This window comes from Hoplias malabaricus, chromosome 16, assembly GCF_029633855.1.
Source record: "Hoplias malabaricus isolate fHopMal1 chromosome 16, fHopMal1.hap1, whole genome shotgun sequence".
Classification (NCBI taxonomy): domain Eukaryota; kingdom Metazoa; phylum Chordata; class Actinopteri; order Characiformes; family Erythrinidae; genus Hoplias; species Hoplias malabaricus.
This window is the reverse complement of record NC_089815.1, coordinates 15592654-15611690: the sequence shown is the minus strand read 5'-3', so window position 1 is coordinate 15611690 and position 19037 is coordinate 15592654. Positions and strand designations below refer to the sequence as shown.

General features: G+C 39.3%; 1 protein-coding gene across 2 annotated transcripts; it reads left to right on the top strand.

Annotated features, from left to right (window-relative positions):
- Nucleotides 1–1331: 1331 nt before the first annotated feature.
- zbtb37 (zinc finger and BTB domain containing 37) lies at nt 1332–15996 on the top strand. 2 transcript variants are annotated; one of them, XM_066648339.1, is made up of 4 exons: nt 1332–1690; nt 5809–6784; nt 7826–7925; nt 15715–15996. In XM_066648339.1, the coding sequence occupies exons 2-4, from the start codon at nt 5838–5840 to the stop codon at nt 15736–15738; spliced, it is 1071 nt and encodes a 356-aa protein (XP_066504436.1). In that variant the 5' UTR covers nt 1332–1690; nt 5809–5837; the 3' UTR covers nt 15739–15996. The 2 variants fall into 2 exon arrangements, with proteins under 2 accessions (XP_066504436.1, XP_066504435.1); XM_066648338.1 differs by lacking the exon at nt 15715–15996 and adding an exon at nt 13077–13601.
- The last annotated feature ends 3041 nt before the right edge of the window (nt 15997–19037 follow it).

Below are 19037 nucleotides of genomic sequence, written 5' to 3'. Positions count from 1 at the left end.
AATTGGTTAAACAAACACATATTATTTTTTTCTGTTTCAAACTCTAAGCCCTTACTGCTCAAATAAATATCTTTTAAAATCTTATTTTTTATTGTTCCTATTAATATATAGTATGTCACTAACTGTCACAATGTTATTTTGGCCAAAACTACGTGTATTTGTGTGTGTGTGTGTGTGTGTGTGTATATACGTGGAGTATTTTTTCTATGCTATAAAAGGTATCATATAATTAGCAAAATAAGCAGTGTACACCATAGCCATTCATTTACACTTTGACACTGTAGTATACTTAAAACATTGTCAAATGTGGAAATCAGTCAGCTAGGGTTTCTGATGTCATACATCTAAGGTACCAACTTGCTGGGTGAGCTTTCAAGTTTCAAGCAGCACAGGGGTAAATTTAGATAGAGATGGGATTCATCAAATGTTTATAGATCTTTGTCTGAACTGAATGAATGTAAAGATTAAGCAACTTCAATCAATAAAGGTGTTTCTTCTCTCTCTTCTTATAACTAAGACGTCTAAGTTTTAGGGTATTAGAATATATATATATATTTTCCTAGGGAATTCTTTCTAATTATTATTTTTTTATTAGAATATTTATAGAAGTATACTCAGAAAGGGCTTGGAATCATATCAATCATAAATTTGTATAACACTAGATTATTCCATTGAGACTGCACTTTTGAAGAGGGAAAGCATATGAGAGAATTCAAATGTAAAACTCTTTAAAATCCATCATAATTCAGCCCCTTTCTTCAAGAAAATGCATGAACTTTTAACCAGTCAACCTGACTCAGCAGAGACGGTAATGCTTCCACCAAATGCTGACTTTGTCATTTTGGTTACTCCATTTACAGATTAATTCATGTTTTATCTTGAAAATAATTAAGAATATTCATTGTTTTTAAACTAACGAAGGCCGTAAATCATTTGTATTCGAATGTGTGGGTAAATGTGCAAAGATATACATTTAATCAAAGTGACAAAAACAAAAAATGTATGAAGCTGAGACCAAAAATGCAACCAAACTACACCCCCACCCCTGCACTTACTGTGGCCTTAAACCGAGGCATGATGGGAAGATGAGTCCTTTCTTGTCAGTCTTTCAATGTTTGTCTCCACCTAAAAACTACATTTCCCAAGATAATATTTTATGTCACTGTCGGCTCATTTCACATATGGGGGGAAAGGAGAGAAAGAGAGAGGAATGGAGAAATGGGGAAGAAACAAACAGGGGGCGATGAAGTAAACTGTTAAGCTGTTATAAGGCAATGGAGAAACGCTGAAGACTTTCTATATGTGCTCAGAAAAGGGGGCGAAAAGGACCTTTGTCGTGTCGTGGCGTGAGTTGCAGTGTGGCGGGCGAGGCGCTTCCCTGTAGCCGGGCTGTGAGTGCTGGTCTCTGTCTGAAACACCGCGCTGCTCCGCGCTCTAGTGACCGAAGTCGGGGCCACACGTTTCGGCCACAGCTGCTCAGCGTCGGCGGTCATTAGCATGGCCACGCTTCCTCAGAGTGGCCTGAAAATACTTAGCGCTCAATCGCTTAGCGTTAAATCTATGCAAAAGGATAATGGTAACTTCAGTCGCAAATTAATCTCTTAACTACACATTTCTGGGAGTGGGACGAAGTGCAGATAGTAGCCATAAACATAAAGTGCCGAACAAATTGTGCTTGGTTTTAAAGAAGGTAAGTGACATTAACATAAATCTAACTAGGCTTTATAAAGGTAAAGGAAAGCGTTAATTAAAAAAAAATACTTGTCAGGTTTTTGTGCACTTTTGTCTTTGTGAAATCACTTTTAATAAAAAATGTGTGCCCACAACTTAAGTAGTGTTAATAAGATAGTGAAGTTGTGGTCACCCGATGTCAGATATATAATTAACATATCATAAACAGAACTTTATAAGGCACTATAAAGAGATGTCATCCATGACTTTGCAAGGCTGCAACAAGATAAGGTCCTCATCTATGCATTAATTAAAACTTAACTGTTCATCATATTTAGAAGTTATTTCCAAGGAAATATGATCCATGTGCTTAAAATCTTTCCAGAAATGTAGCTCTACACTTTTGGCCACTTTCAATAGGCCTGTATGTATGAAAATGCAATTAGTTCCTGCCTCTATCTCTATTTACCCCTCCTCCACTGTTCTACACCTCAGAAACCCCACCCAATAAATTGAGGGGGACTGGTTTTTTAATTTATGATTTTAGGACCCCTGTTTGGTTGAATTTGGCCCATTTGATACTGGCTTTGGAGAACTGCAGTTTAAAAGTGGAAATGCTCAGCCATTCACAGCTTATTTCCCACATGAAACGTGTTTTAGCGTTTCAAAGACACCATATGGATATATGGAACAATATCAAAGTTCGATTTTCAATTGAGGTGGTCTGTAAGCCATGGCTATGACTTAGTGCTGGAACTCTTAATTTATGGTCACCATGACTTAAGATATATGAAATGACATAAAATGACAAAAGAGCAGGAGAATGTTTGTCATTAATTACAATTATACCTTACATAAAAATGCTTCATTACTCATTTGTGCACCAAAAATAGGAATAAACTCATTTTGATTGTAACTTTGTTAGGTGTAGGAATGACTTCGCTATCAAAACTTAACACAAAATGTAAGGGAATTTGTGTTTGGTAGATTATTTATTTGTTGTAACAGTGCTTCTTGGCAATAAATTTTATACTGTTGGAAAGCCTGTTAATTTTCCTTTTAAATTGTGCCACATTTGTAAGGAACATGCATTTGTGGGATGAGAAGTAAAGCTGAGTATGTGGGATGCGCCCATGAAAATTTGCCAAATCCCCTATTATTTTGCTGTTGCTATTGACACTTGTTTTGAGCTTCTGGTACACCCAGATGCTGCCAATCAGGCGCCTGTGAGCATGGGCACCTGTGAGCATATGAACGATATGGCCGACAGCTCTCTGCCCAGACAATCCGGAACAGACTGCATGCAGCCAATCTCTGGTCTCATCAGGCTGCCAGAAGGCATTCCATGACTGTCCTTCACCATTTGCGTTGGTGTCGGCAACACGTGCAGTGGAACTTGAACATGTGGAGGAATGTTATGTTCAGCAATGAGTCTGGATTCGGCATTCAGCAGTTGGATCGTAGGGTCAAAATGTGTAGACGACACGGAAAACCGTATGCTGATTGCAGCACCGATAGAGTAACATCTTTTGGTGAAGGCAGTGTGATAGCTTGGGGCGGTGAGGCTTGTCATCATTGGAGGCAATCTTAGTGCAGAGAGATATAGAGATGAAATTCTGCAACCAGTGGCAATCTCATATCTCCACAGTCTGGCACCGAACTCTACCCTCCAATATGACAATGCTCGCCCCCACATAGCGGGGTTTATCAGAAACTGCCTCCAGAATTCGGGAGTGGAGAGTATGGAATGGCCTGCCAGCTCCTGATCTCAACCCCATTAAACACTTGTGGGATCAGCTTGGGCGTGCTGTTCATGCCAGAGGGACCAACACCACCATGTTGACTTGTGACATATGCTGGTTAAAGAATGGGATGCCATCCCACAGCAGTGTGTGACCAGGCTGGTGACCAGCATGAGGAGGTGGTCCCAGGCTGTTGTAGCTGTGTATGGCTTTTCCACATGCTACTGAGGCTCCTTTTTGTGAAATGAAATTGTTAAACTACCAATATGTCCTGTTTCCTCAATCTTCAATCACCAGTCCACCAAACACCAAACGAGTCAATGGCAGAATAAGCTCTTTGGCATTGGCAGAGAGGATTTGGAAAATTTTTCATGGGCGTAACCCACATACTCTACTGCTCATCCCACAAATGCATGTTCCTTACAAATGTGGCACCATTTAGACAAATTGCCAAGAAGCATTGTTACAACAAAAAAATAATCTACCAAACACAAATTTCCTTACATTTGTGCTAAGTTTAACACTTTTTAACAAATACTCACGCTCATAAACGCACATTAAGTTCCCATTACCTTGTGTAAGTTGACATGTATTACTTGCGTTAAGAAGGTCTGTTACCACAGGGGCTCTTTATTGTTGTATTTTGAATGAATGTATAGCAATATTTGCCACCATGACTGGTTCCAGTGTAGTCATTTCTCTAGTTTTGTGTTTTTGCACTAACATGATTGTGGCAGATCCACTGGGACTTGATCATTACATTTTTAGTTGATGATTTAGACACCAAATTGACACTGTGAAGTGCATACCAGGATGCATTTGAAGTTCTAAGGGGAAACTTCAAAGTATAGCTGTTGAAATGCACAATATGTTGTAGTGTATCATTCTTGAGATTGGTGCAAGCTTGCTATAACAGCTTGCTAAATAGAACTTTGTCACTAGCATCTGTTTTCTTTCCCCACTGAATATGGTGTATAAAAAGTGTCATATTTCTAATAGGCATATTTCTCACAGGCAGCCTTCTAAGCTGTGCTGTCAGTCATATATACCATGCCCCTCTCAGTTGATGTCACACACCAAATCGAGTTCAAAAGTAAATAAATAATAATAATAATAAAATGTAAAAGTAAAATATGAAACATTAAAAAAATAAGATAGGAATCTGAAAATTTATTCTCCAACTGAGAATATAATATAATACAAGATCTCAAATATCAAATATTTTCCCATATTTGGTTACAAAATCTGTCCAGGGTTCATTTCTGCCTTGCATCTTGTGATTCAATGGAGGCTTTGGACTCACTATGACCCAGATGAGTATAATGTTGTTACAGAAGATGAATGAATAAATCCAGCATTCCTCTAAGTGTGGGGCATGTAAGTATTGCAGGTGGGGCGCAAGGAATATAAAGGAAATGAGCATTAATCGCTTTCTGTTTTGCCTATAAAGCTTACTCAGTAAAAACACCCACTCACAATGGATTCATTAATAGCCCTTAAACATAATAAAAGAGCATTAAATAGGAAAAATGTAGTTTGGCTCGAACCAAAATATGCTTTTATTTGCAAACTTTTATTTTGAAAATGTGTCATAGAGATTAACACATTTTGGCTGTGAGTCAGACACAGAGTGGGTCTTCTTTCATCCTTCGTTAATGTGGCTGTTCAAATAAAAAACTGCTCCAATCATCAGCTTTAATGGCCTCCGATTTACTGTCAGAGTCTGGTTTATAAAGTTCATTTTTACCTGCTCTGGTCTTGAGGTCAGTAACAAGAGCATAACAGATAATGATGGCTATTATTGCAGTTATAAAAGCGGCTTGTATATAACTATTAGGGTAACAGGAGGATCTGAGAGTTGGTCAACGTTAATATTAGCCGTGTTCAGGTTGCGAGAAAGCTCTAAACATGCAGCAAGTTACCATTAGTCTATGGCCATATCCCAAACTGCACACTGCTGCACTGAATAGTATGAAATAATTATCTACATAGGAATCAGTTTATAGCTAGTTTGGGTTATGAGGTGGGCTTTGACTCAGCAAAAATGTCCTCCACCAAACTCAAACTCACTCCTATGCCCTTGCACCTGCCTTTGCTCATTTTTGCATGATTGAAAATCATGTGTGTTTTATTACCATATTTTGGGGGCTATATATATATTAATATATTATGTGTGTGTGTGTGTGTGTGTGTATATATATATATATATATATATATATATATATATCTGAGGGAGGGTGTGATAGAAAAAGTAAAAAGTTTGAGAACCACTGAATGAATCTGTCTGGCCAATTTATAAAAACACTTCATATAATATGTATATATAATGCCTGTTTTGAATAATACTTAGACTGTTTTTACTTGATTGTAACCTCACAATTTTCTTTTCCTTCAGCTTTTAGCAGTACCAAGAAGGCAGCTCACATGGAGCGAGCAGGGAGCATCCAGTTGGACATTCCCGACTTCAGCAATTCTGTCCTGTCCCACCTAAACCAGTTGCGCATGCAAGGCCGCCTGTGTGACATCGTGGTCAACGTGCAAGGCCAAAGCTTCCGTGCTCATAAGGTGGTTCTGGCCGCTAGCTCCCCATACTTCAGGGACCACATGTCACTCAGTGAGATGAGCACGGTGTCGCTGTCTGTGATCAGGAACCCGTCCGTGTTTGAGCAGCTTCTATCATTCTGCTACACTGGCCGCTTGTGTCTACAGCTTGCCGACATCATCAGCTACCTGACAGCGGCCAGCTTCCTGCAAATGCAGCACATCATTGACCGCTGCACACAGATTTTGGAAGGTATTCACTTCAAGATAAGCTTGGCAGATGTGGAAGAGGAGCTGGCAGGTGGCCAGGCTCATAGGAGCGAGGCAGAAAGAGGTGGAGCCACGTTCCCAGGATCCCGCTCTCTAAGTCCCAGGCACGGTGGCTCTAGAGTGATCACTGCCCATGGCACAGCTGGAGGGGTTCTTGACATCAGGGAAGTACGTGAAGTGAGCCCGTCTGGAGAGTCCATGAGTCCACAGGTTGTGGAACACAGTGGCCTGGGAGCCGAGTCCGCTGTGGGGTCAGGGAAGGAGCCAATTTTACGCATTAACAGAGCAGGTCAGTGGTACGTGGAGACAGGAGCCGAAGAGAGGGGTGGGGAAGAGGCTGTGCGCGTGGTGGAAGGTCTACGCATTAAGACGGAGCGGATGGAAGAGTGGATTGGGGCAGAGACTCAGGCATCAGCAGAGGAAGGCAGTGGGGCAGAGGAAGGGCCAACCATGATGATCGACACCTCAGGACACAGCACACTGGTGCAGGAGGGCTTTGTCACAGGGGCTTCCAGAGCCAAAAGCTCCCAGCCCTCCAGCAGCTTCAGCGAATCTGAAAGGTATAAAATGTTTTTGAATGATATAGGCCAGATACTCACTATCAAATAACTTGCTTAATCCAGATAATTTACTAGCTCTTCCTGAGAGAAATGTCTTACAGAGACCCTAAAATAAGCTATATTCACATCACATGTGTTCATTTTTGTTTCTTGTATCTGATCCTTTAATGTTCGTCTATAAGCACCTGCTGCTGCTGCTGCCTTTTATTGCATATCCCTGAAAGACATAATCAATTGTCCATTGTTGGCCCACTGATCACAGTGGATGACTACATGACTCTGTGTAGATGGTCAGAATAATCATATGACTGGCTAATTTTAGGAAACAAAATGTTATATATTTGTGTGTGTTTGGAGAATTGTGGAGAATCAACTGATATACACAGGCTCTAGCAGCCAAGTATGTGTAATGTTATATAAATCAGTAATAATAATGACACCATGCCCTTTGAAGGACTGGCGCCCCCTCCAGGGTGTATTCCCACCTTGCGCCCAATGATTCCTGTTAGGCTCTGGACCCACCGCCACCCTGAACTGGATAGGCGGTTACAGATAATGAATGAATTAATGACACCATAAATTTGGCGCTTACTTAACTATTGTAGTTAATTTTTTTTTATATGCAGACAAGGGATGATATTATTGAGAAGTTTTTTTTCATTTGAGTTATTGTGAGCTTTGTTATCATGTATGCATTTAAAGTGAGTTAATCCCAGAACAATATGCAGTATTGATTATGGAGTTTAATCAAATGAGACTTTTGGTTAAGAAATATTTGCATTGTTCTCTTATGCATCAGGCTATGCATGTAAAAAATAAAAAGTGAATTATTCAAATTGTACATTACATTTACATATACATTTGTATATTTGTGTAATTTCCAACAACCCTGCAACAACATAGACTATCTTAGCAGTGTCTATACCCAAGGTGCCTTTCATTTTATTTATTCTTTCATTCATTAATTCATTCATTTATAATAGAGATTTGTAAAGCAAATTTTTACAAACGAACTGATTGCACCATTTTGCGTATCTTCAGGTTTAGCCCAACAGGCAGCGTGGTGGTGATGGCAGAGAGACCCAGGGCCAAAAGTGAGTCTCCAGGAAGAGTGGACGACCAGAGACATCCCACTTCTCAGGTACATTTTAAAACCAAAACACAGCTGAGATGATATGGTTCTCTGCATTAAAATGTTAAGATGAGGCCATAAGACACAACAAAATACTTCTCATGATGTATTTTAAACAAACCCAGGTTTTAGTGTCAATCAAAGTTTCTAAAATAATATACATTTAAATTAGTTTATTTTTTTGAATTATAGATTCTCTTATATACACTCACAAATGTTTACAAAATGTTTAGGTTTTTTCAAAACAAAGTGTGATGTAACTGTCATTGAAAACATCTGAAAAATAATAATGTTGAATAATGAATTGTGTTAAAATTCCTCAAATTGTGCCATAAAACCACAAAACATATTTTAACAAAGTCTTTCTTGCATATTTTGGTTGATTTTAGTGTTTGAAAATTTTTTGTCTGGATCCTTCATTGCTTTATCTGCAAATCTTAACCTTTCATAGGGTTGATGTTGATAAGCTCTAGCTGAGATTTTTTTTGCATAATGCAGGATGTAACCTGACAGCTACTCAGCATTTTAATGCAGACTGTAAATATAGCTGGTAGAATGTGCTCCTGGTAATCTGCACCTTGTATGCACATATAGTTCACAGCAAACCTTTAGATAAAATTTACACATTTTGTACTTTAACCTAAACCTACCTGGGTCAACTGATACTTCAGATAAGTGTACTCATTATATTTAATATATATTGACCAGGTTTATAGTGGATATAATTTGGGAAAATGCAAGAGTAATCTCTCATTTGAAAATGTATTCCTTAGTTAATATGGGAGGTATATCCCAAATTGAAATGAAAACAATAAGATGTAAATGCTGTTTTGCCATTTCTTTTTCCAAATGTATTGAACCAATACAGGATGTGATTTAGTGTTTGTGAGGTTAGACTGTTAAGACAATATTTGTGTGAGAAACACGCTTCTCTCCCTCAGTCAGAAGGAGTGGCAGGTACTTTCCAGCTCCCAAACAGAGAATGTGCTTCTCATTGGTTGTTGGTTGGTTGAACACCAGTTGGTTGTTCTACAAGGACACGGTGCTAACATTAGTTCTTTCTGAAAGCAGAGCTGTAAACTCCCAATCTTTCAGCTCTGACCTGCTCTGCTCTTAGCGCCCGCTGCAAAACAACCCCCTGTAGGAAGGACTGTGCCTCCATTGGCTGCCACACTGAATGATGGACAGGTCATGATGTGCCTGCTCATTGGCTTAATAAAAGTGACTGACATCAGTAACCAGGAGTGTAACAACTAACAACCAATGAGAAGCGAGTTCTCGGTTTGGGAGCCGTGAAGTACTTGCCCCTAACTCCGACTGAGGGAGAGAAATTCATTCATTCATTCATTCATTCATTCATTATCTGTAACCGCTTATCCAATTCAGGGTCGCGGTGGGTCCAGAGCCTACCTGAAATCATTGGGCGCAAGGCAGGAATACACCCTGGAGGGGGCACACACACATTCACTCACACAAACACGGACACTTTTGAGTCACCAATTCACCTACCAACGTGTATTTTTGGAGTGTGGGAGCCGGAGCACCCGGAAGAAACCCATGCGGACATGGGGAGAACACACCAACTCCTCACAGACAGTCACCTGGAGCGGGAATCGAAACCACAACCTCCAGGTCCCTGGAGATATGTGACTGCGACACTAACTGTTGCGCCACCGTGCTGCCCAGGGAGAGAAATGTGTTTCTCAAACAAATCATCTAGAACAAACGTGAAACAAACGTGTCCCGTATCAGTTCAATAGAAACTGGGAATGTGACGTCAACCGCTGTGAGTAATGCAAATGCAGATTGTCATTATTTTCAACCAAAAAATAACCTGTAACCAAATAATCACACTGCTAAGATTTAAGCAGTTTGTAAATGGCAAGTTAAAAGATTTAATTAATCATTGCATTCATTATAAGTTCCATCAAGGACAAAAGCTTGCATTGATGTGTGCATTGATTTGTTCTGTTCTTGTGGATAATATTGTATACAAAAGTACAAGTGAGGTTTGGTTTGGATGATTTAAAGATGGGGAATTCAATGTTGATATTATTAATAATAATATTTTAATGTTAATAAATATTAATACTTCATATACGTTTTAAATTTTAAAAGAGAAAAGGACCATTTTAATATTATGCAACAGTTACCATAAAGTGAAAAAAGTGTGAAGTCTGTAGCCCACCTTTTAAAAATATTCAGCTGTCCAGAAAAATATATGATGTATTTACTAAAAATTAACCAGAAAATTTTGCTGTACACACTTGACTAGCTTAAATATTTAGCATTGTATCTCTTAGTGAAGCTAATGAATTGACCAGATTATAGATTTCATATTAAAACTCACCTTTGCCCATGAAGGAAAATAGCATAAACTGGCAAAGTGTTACTACATAATGAACAAAAATCAAAACATTGATCTCCTGTTTTACATAAGGATGTACCTACCAAACAGTTGGCTGAAAATAGCACAAAATGTGAATATGTTTGTTGTTGAACATGTATGAGGTCCCCTGAGGCTGCATGCACACAAGTGGGACTAACTCAACATTGGCAAATGTGACTGGTGTTTATTTAAAATAATAATAATAATAAAGTAACAAGTTTCTGGATTACTTAAAATTGAGTATCACAAAATATTAATCTCATCTGATTTATTTTGACTTCAAATCTGAACGTGGGCTTAAAGGGCACATGGCCCTTTTCTTTCAATGATCAGGACCACCATAGAGCAGGCATTATTTGGTTGGTGGATCATTCTCTGAGCTGCAGTGACCCTAAAGTGGTGGTAGTGTGTTAGTGTGCTGTGCTGGTACAAGTGAACCAAAAACAGCAGGGTGACTGGAGTTTTAAGGTGCCTGTGTCACTGCTGGAATGAGAATAGTCAATCAATATAAAACATCCAGTGTCATGTTGGCGGCATCCAGTGACCACTGATGAACAACTATAAGATGACAAACAAAGTGTCTAATAGAGTGGAGAGTAGATCTCCAACATTGCACCTAACCCCCAGCTGCTCCCTGGGTGCTGGGGCTAGCTGTTCGCCACTCTAGGTGTGTGTGCTCACTGCCCCCATTATGCTAATATGTGTGTGTGTGGGAGTGCATGTGTTTATTGACACGGATGGATTAAATGCAGAGCATTTCATTGTATGTTATACCATGACACAAAAATGCACAACTTTTTCCCTGGGAGCCCATTTAGAAATTGTGTGTTTTGTTTGTATAATTCTAAACTTGGGTGTTATATGAAACATTCAGCAAAGTTTAAATAAAAAAACAGAAAAGAGAAATATGATCAATCTCTTCTCATAAACGACCAAAATATGCTCCTCAGAGCTCTCTGAGAACGGTATGGGAGTGGTCCAACACTAATGATCATGCGTGACTCACAATTCTATCACTGGAGAACGGAATGCTGTTTGTGTTACCATGGCACCACACAGCCTCGAGAAGAAGCAGTTGCGGGGTTTGTATTTTAACCTGCAGTTGTCATTTTACAAAAGATAACATTGGCATTATACAGCCATTCATGTACAAACCTACGGACATTTTTTGTCTTTTATGTGTCTGTGTGTGGTTTCGTGTGATTATTTATATTATTATATAAATGTTAACATAATTGTATGAACTGGATACCTTCTAGAGCAGTGGTCACCAATCTTTTTAAAATCTGAATAAATGAAAGATCTACCAGCGTAAATGCCAGGCTTAGGCTACTTATAAACAAAGCTGTTTATGTCCCCATCGCCTCCAATAACGTAAAATTAAACCGTTTACTTCATTAATGTACAGCTGAGGGTTGGCTGTGGTACTTGGTGCCTGAGGAAACAGGTGTTCTGACATGTTGTGCTACTGATAACTGTCCTACAGCAGCCATGTGCATGCCCCACAATTTTTTATGTTTTCATGTGTGTTTCATGGGATATGTGTTTTCTTCCAGTGCATTATACAATCTTAGCTTACTGTTATTTATAAATGTTAAAAAAAATTAAATGTATAAACAATATAGTTACCTTTAATTACCTTTATATTTCCCTTCATAAGGGGATTTAGGCTGTGCATGTCTCTTGCTTACACTTCTTTTTGCCTATCCAAATGCCCTACCTTTTATTTAGGCGGCTGTACTTATGAAAGTACTCTACGGTTGCACATATTCATGCGGTAGCACAACTCGTCAGAACACCGGGGTTTAGTGTGACTATTGCTTGTCCTGTCATTTGTAATCCGCATAAAGTATTTGTGTAATATCTCCTGTCTTGAAACTGCACCCGTCAGTTCTGCCGTCGTGTTGGCTCAGACAGTGCAGAAACAGTGCTGCAGAACTATTGGCCAGGGACACAAATTTGCGTGTCAGCATTTGCAGACACGAACCCTGTGTGACTGCAGCTTTATATGTCCCTGCTTAAGTAGCTCCCAAACCACTGCAGATACAGAATGCAGATATAGTAACCTAAAGGACATAACTGAAGCAGCCATGGTTTATTGCGATCGACAGGTTGGTTGTTGACCACTGTTCCAGAGTGTCTCAAATTGGTGGTTCCCCCCTCTGCTACTCGTCTGAACTGCTGTCGGAGTGTGGCTTTTATCCCTGCAGCTACTTTGCTGTACGTGCCGGCCCAGTGTGGCCCTTTCTCTTCTTTACTGTGTGTCTGCCTTCCCCGCTGCTGTTCTCCTCTGTGCGCCGGTAAAGTGTGGCTGATATTGCCACTGATACGACATTAAAAACACCAACTGAATGTTGCTACTGTCTCTGCTGTACTCGGACTTAATCCATTCAGGCTCGTTCTGTGTTTTTCACTCCCTCCCCATAGTTTGGAGAATGGCTGGATAGCTAGCATGTTCAGTAATGGCTCCTAAGATTTGGTAAACAAGCAGAGAGGAGGTGTGGCTATGGTAGCCTTCTGATTGGTCAGGGTAATAGTAACATAAGAATTACCCATTTTTAGGACCTCCAATTCTACATCGAGAGGAGAGCAGTACTGGTCATTTTTTTTGTTGTGCTTTAGAATTACACAAAAAAAGCCCCACAAAATTTCATAATGGGTTCCCAGAGGCTTTAACACATTAGATCCAGACTGACACAATAGCCACAAGGTAACTTTAGACATGCATGTTGTATTGTTATATACCTTTTGTTATGGTTAATTATGTCCAGGGAGAAGAGCCTGCTGTGTTTGACATGGGTGGCTATGAGGAGTACCTGCGGGAACAGGTGGGCGACCGCTGGTTCCGATACAATCCACGCCTCACCTGCATCTACTGCTGCAAGTCCTTTAACCAGAAGGGTAGCCTAGACCGACACATGCGTCTGCACATGGGCATCACACCCTTCGTGTGCCGCATGTGTGGGAAGAAGTACACACGCAAGGACCAGCTGGAGTATCACATCCGCAAGCACACAGGCAACAAGCCCTTCCACTGCCATGTCTGCGGAAAAAGCTTCCCCTTTCAAGCCATCCTCAACCAGCACTTCCGCAAGAACCACCCAGGCTGCGCCCCACAGGAGGTCTCCCACAGCGCCTCGCCCGAGACCACCACTGTCACTTCCCGCGGCCAGAATGAGGATGAATCTCCCAGCCAGGAGGACGTCGAAGCCAATGGGGCAGGAAGCAGAGGAGGTGGAGCTTCATCCTTTGGAGAAGGGGTCCAGCCGTCTGTTTCCACCACTGGGCCCGACTGAAGGATCTCAGTGGGGATGGAGGGGGGTGGGGTGGGGGGAGAAGGAATTCCTGTTGTCCTTGCATCCCTTTGATCACACTGAGCATGTGCAGAGGGCATCTAATAGCTCTCTGGCTGCTTGGAAAGCTGCTGTCACTGAATAAGAAATGGATGTAAACAAAATAAAACAAAACAAACAGGGAGGGAAGAACCAGCTGAATTTGGCTGATTGCTAAGGTGAACAATGGCTAAGAATAACAATTTTATCTTGGGGATTTTTTTAATTTTATTTTTTAGAAATTCTTTCAACTATAGAATACAAGACAACAAAACAAATGCAAAGGACAGTTTGCTAGAAGACTAGAAAATACTAGTATTCTTTTAGGTATTTATGAAATATCTGCGCTTTAAACCGCATCTACCTTCACCGTACAACTGAACCGTAAACGTCAACAAAATGAAGACAAGCCACACTCCTCCAACAACCTCACACACCACTGGATGCAGTGATTTCTGTTTTTTTTTTTTTTTTTTTTTTTTTTAATTGCCTTTCCTGTCTTTTATATATGTTACAGTTTTTATATTTTTGTACAACTTAACAGTGAAGCTTCAGAATTCAGGACAAAAAAAGAGAGAGATGTTATGATTTGGTCAAATTGTATTAAATTGCCAAACTTCTCTGTGCCAGATGGTGATTATGGAAAAAATGAGGATATTCCAGTCCTCTGTCACTTTGCCTTGAGACAATCTTAATTAATTAGCCTGAGGTTCGACGCTGCTTCTCCCCAGGTATAGCTAGGCTAGAAAAAACGGGTTCTGTTTTGTGCTAGGGCCCCCTCAGGTCTGATCCAGCGTCAGATTCCTAATTTGTTTATTTGATAACAAGTGCCAACTTGGCTTGTCATAAATTCTTGTGTTTGCGATTAGTGACTAGGCCTAAAAAAATAATATTGTAAGCTGTTGAAATCTTCAGGTTTATACATATAATTAGCCGTTGCATTTACTTAGTTATCATCAATGAATAGATTGATATTGGTATGTTGGAAAAAAGATAGCAATTATGTTTGTCTGTTGGTCAGTGAACCCCTTTATGGCCTTTTTCTTTCTTTCTTTTCTTTCTCTCTTTCCTTCTCTCTCTCTTTCTTTCTTTCTTTCTCTTTCTCTCTCCTTCTGTTACATTTCCATACTCCAAACCCAGCTGCTGAATGTTTATACAGTAATATAGAAAACAGGAAAGTCTTCAACCTCAGATAAGCTACAGTACTATTCAGTTACCTCTCACTCATCACTACGCAATACAGATCTGTTACCTGCAGATTGGTGGATGCACTCAGTTGTATTTCACAATGTTTTATTTTTTCCTTTCTTTTAAGTTTTTTGGGGTTTTTGTCCTTTTTTGTTGTTTGTTTGGTTATAAGTCTCTCTGACCTGTTGTTTTGCTCTGACAAGTTCTGGAATGTCTTAGAGCTCATGTGGGATAGGTTGCTTGTAGATGATTTAAGCTTTTTATCCTCCTTATTTTATTTTAAAATTTTTATTGTTTATTTTTGGCGGCACGTCAAAGAAAAGGAGTCTAGAATGAAGCCGAACCAAAAGCAGTATACACACTGCACTTGTCCATTATGTGTGTTTAAGGGCAAGATGGATGGGATGTGTGTGTGTATTTTTTTTTTTTTTTCGGAAATGCCACGGAAAGACTGAGTCTTAGGATTTCCCATTAACAGAGAGAGGAGCACTTTAAACATGGAGTTCTTTGGGTTTCAACCCCCTCACCCACTTTACTCATGAACAGATGTTTCCAGCTGGTGCTATGATTTAATGACAGGAGCTCTCGGGAACCAAAGGAAATGTATCATAGATGCTATACCTCTGACACTAGGTGGAAGACGAGGAATTCAAAAAGAGATTACATCCCGGCACTTCTAAAGAACGGGCATGGGGACTGGGGGGAGGGGGGTGGATTTTGGGGGCTAGGTTTCTTTTTAAATATCTACTATAAATCACTTATGCATATATAGACAAATTTTTATCTGTGTAAATTTGAGATGCAGTGGCTAAGGCAAGAGAAAGAAAACAAAGCTTTGTTTAGGCTGTCATGGAAGATGGAGTTTAGTTGTTTTTTGTTTTTTTTTTAGGCTGTGAATCACACGTGGTTGTGACTATTTGTTTCCCTAAGGAACGAGAAGAGAAACAGCTACTGATACTTACAATGGAACGCACCTCTTATGAATACAGGTCAGGACATTTCAGAATATTACCTTTTTGAGGGTTTTTCTGGGGGGCTTGCATGAACGCAGGTCAAGACCTTTTTACAAATATCAGGAACATTTCTGTTCACTTTGGATGTTTACCTTTATTTTCATACCAAGCCGTTTGACGTGAGTCACATTCGTCAAGCTCACGGATAACTTCACCAGTGCAGCAAACAAGAAAAAAAAAAAAATAAAATAAAAAAATAAAAAAATAAGACAAACATTTCCTCCACTTAGTGTAAATATCAATGCCTCAGAAGCAGTAGCAACAAAAACTGTCATGGCTGCAGCATCAGTGTATGTTACTGAAGCCAAGTCAATGTAAAAGCATGCTGATGTTGCAGGTTTGTTTTTATTCGATTGCGACCTCATGAGAACACAGCCAAGATAGATTAAGACTATTCCCATTATAAAAGTTGAATATGAATCGTTATATGAAAACTATGAAATAAGGCTTGTTTCTTTTGCTTTTTATAGGTGAAAGGCATAGGCCTGTTTTATATTGGCCAATGTTATGGTGATGGTGGTGGACATGTCTTTATATCAAATATATGTAATGTATTGTTTGCTGTTTTCTTCTGTTCAGTACAATGCACAAGCAAGGGATCTGTGTCAATAATCAAGCATTCCAGGTTTTTCATGGAATTACTTAAAAATACATGGATGATTTGGATTTTAGGGCTAATGATCATGTCCAGTCCACATTTACTCTTTGTGCATATCTGTCTTAGGGGTGGGCAATATGGAAGATTTCCCAAAACAAAAAGAAATTACATATACTTAAAACGAGGATACATGCTGGTTCTAAGGTTTGAGTAGATGTTTCTGAATTAAGCAGTGGCTGACAAGGCCCCTTGTGTTGAATTTAATATTTCCATTTTTATTCACACATAAAGTATGACGTTAACCAAAAGTAGTAGTTTATGGGGTTTGTTTCCTGAACAGGCTAATTTTGAGAGAAATTGCAATGTTATTTTTAGATTAGTTTTAATCTAGATCTGGAAGTTCACCTTGTAGAAAACAGTTTTCCAAAGACATTTTGCCAGCACCAAAATATGCGCTTTCCCACAGATCTGCATGTTTCATCAACACAAGATTGTTGATTATATATATATATATATATATATATATAAATTATTTTTTTTTCATTCTCACTGTAATGTAAATGTAGCAGATAATAACAAACTAAACACATGCCTCTACATATTTTGATTATGACAATCTTCCTGAGATGCTGGAAAAGTTGCTTGTGCATAGTTGTGCTTTTGATGAGAAGTAAAATGATTGTTTTGTGGGGAACACCCACAGCCAGATCTGTGATCTTTCAGATGTCAAGCAATTGAAAGTAGTTCCCGGGACCCAACACTAGCTCTGGCACAAGCAGTGGACCTTTCCTGGTGGAAGAAAATAAGATTTCCAGTGGAATGCTTTATCCCCTTAGAATCTGTAATTGTGAAACTGACACATGTATAATTTCATTTTTTCATTTTTTGTGTGTGTGTGTATATATACAGGGGTTAGACAATGAAACTGAATCGCCTGTCATTGTAGTGTGGGAGGTTTCATGGCTAAATTGGACCAGGCTGGTGGCCAATCTTCATTAACTGCACATTGCACCAGTAAGACCATGTGTATCCAATGGTTTGAACCTTGTATCCTGAAGGCGGTGCCGTGTATCAGGATGACAATGCACCAATACACACAGCAAGACAGGTGAAAGATTGCTTTGATGAACATGAAAGTGAAGTTGAACATATCCCAGGATCACAGTCACCAGATCTAAATATTATTGAGCCACTTTGGGTTGTTTTGGAGGAGCGAGTCAGGAAACGCTTTCCTCCACCAGCATCATGTAGCGACCTGGCCACTATTCTGCAAGAAGAATGGTTTAAAATCCCTCTGACCACTGTGTAGGACTTGTATATGTCATTCCCAAGACGAATTGACGCTGTATTGGCTGCAAAAGGTGGCCCTACACCATACTAATAAATTATTGTGGTCTAAAACCAGGTTTTTCAGTTTCATTATCCAACCCCTGTATGTGTATGTATATATTCAGTTTAGTGTACTGCAATGCACTAAATCCACTTAAAACAGGACAAAAAATTCACCCTGTATAACGAACCATGTTCTCAGAAAAACTTGTGATCTCAAAAGCAATATCCTATTGCCCACCCCTATCTGTGTAATGGCTCAATGGTCAATGAAATCTCGTCCAGTTACTCAAAAGCACTGATCATCTTAATTGTTAGTGTTCAGTGAGACATCGACCTGACCATCTGAAGATCATGTAGCAATTTTGGGAAACCGCACATTTCTTGATCATATGCCTGCCTTTTTTGTTTGCTTTTAAAGCTTTAATAACATAGAGTAAAGGTGTTATGATGTAAATAATAGTACTATTTAAAGTTTCTAGTAATCAATTCAGCTACTGCGGATAAATGGCATTGACTGAGCTAGCGTTCTGTATTGGTGTACCAGTGTTACACAACTCACAAGTTTTTACAGATTTTACAAAGTGAACTGTTTGAAATGACCTACTAAGTGTTATTTCACCTCATGTTCCAACTGGCCTCGATGTGTAGATAAGCTGCAGAAGCTGAAAAGACAATATTATGTTCTGTTTACTACAAAAAAAAAGGAACTTGCCTGTAAGTGGTAGAACTGACAGTTGTCCTTTTGCAGCAAGCAATTGTAAGTCAGTGAAGCTTTTGGAAAATGTGGTGAAATGTTTGCTTACTCTCACTCACAACTTACCACACTTACCTCAGTCTCAGTCTTTTTTTTTTCGTCACAGTAAGCTTGTGAAAAGTTTTCAGTTGCATGTCTCGAAGTAGTTATTGTTCATTCAATATTTTTGGGGAACACTGAATGGCAGTACTGAGCCATATCTTCAGATTTGTTCAGTCTTGTCTCATCTACGTCCCTCCGGAGCAGAATATTTTGTACAGGGAACATACTAGAAATGTCTAATCCAAACCATTTTTGTAATCGTCATTGTTGATTTGAATTAACAGGTGTGACTGCATCAAAAAATTATTTGTTTCTTTTAATAATGAGGAAAAAATATATACACTCAGAATAGTAGATCTGTTACTTGTTGATTTGCATGTCTTTTGTCATTTGTGATGGCCAAACATAAATCTGTTTTTAGAATGTTTCCAGTCATCTAAATTTGCACCAATTGATGCCAAAATGTTGACCTT

Excerpts from the sequence above, each read along its gene's own strand:
- zbtb37 (XM_066648338.1), top strand. The coding sequence starts at position 5,838 with ATGGAGCGAGCAGGGAGCATCCAGTTGGACATTCCCGACTTCAGCAAT. Across the intron at positions 6,785-7,825 it reads AGCTTCAGCGAATCTGAAAG|GTTTAGCCCAACAGGCAGCG; the intron begins GTATAAAATGTT and ends GCGTATCTTCAG. Across the intron at positions 7,926-13,076 it reads AGAGACATCCCACTTCTCAG|GGAGAAGAGCCTGCTGTGTT; the intron begins GTACATTTTAAA and ends AATTATGTCCAG.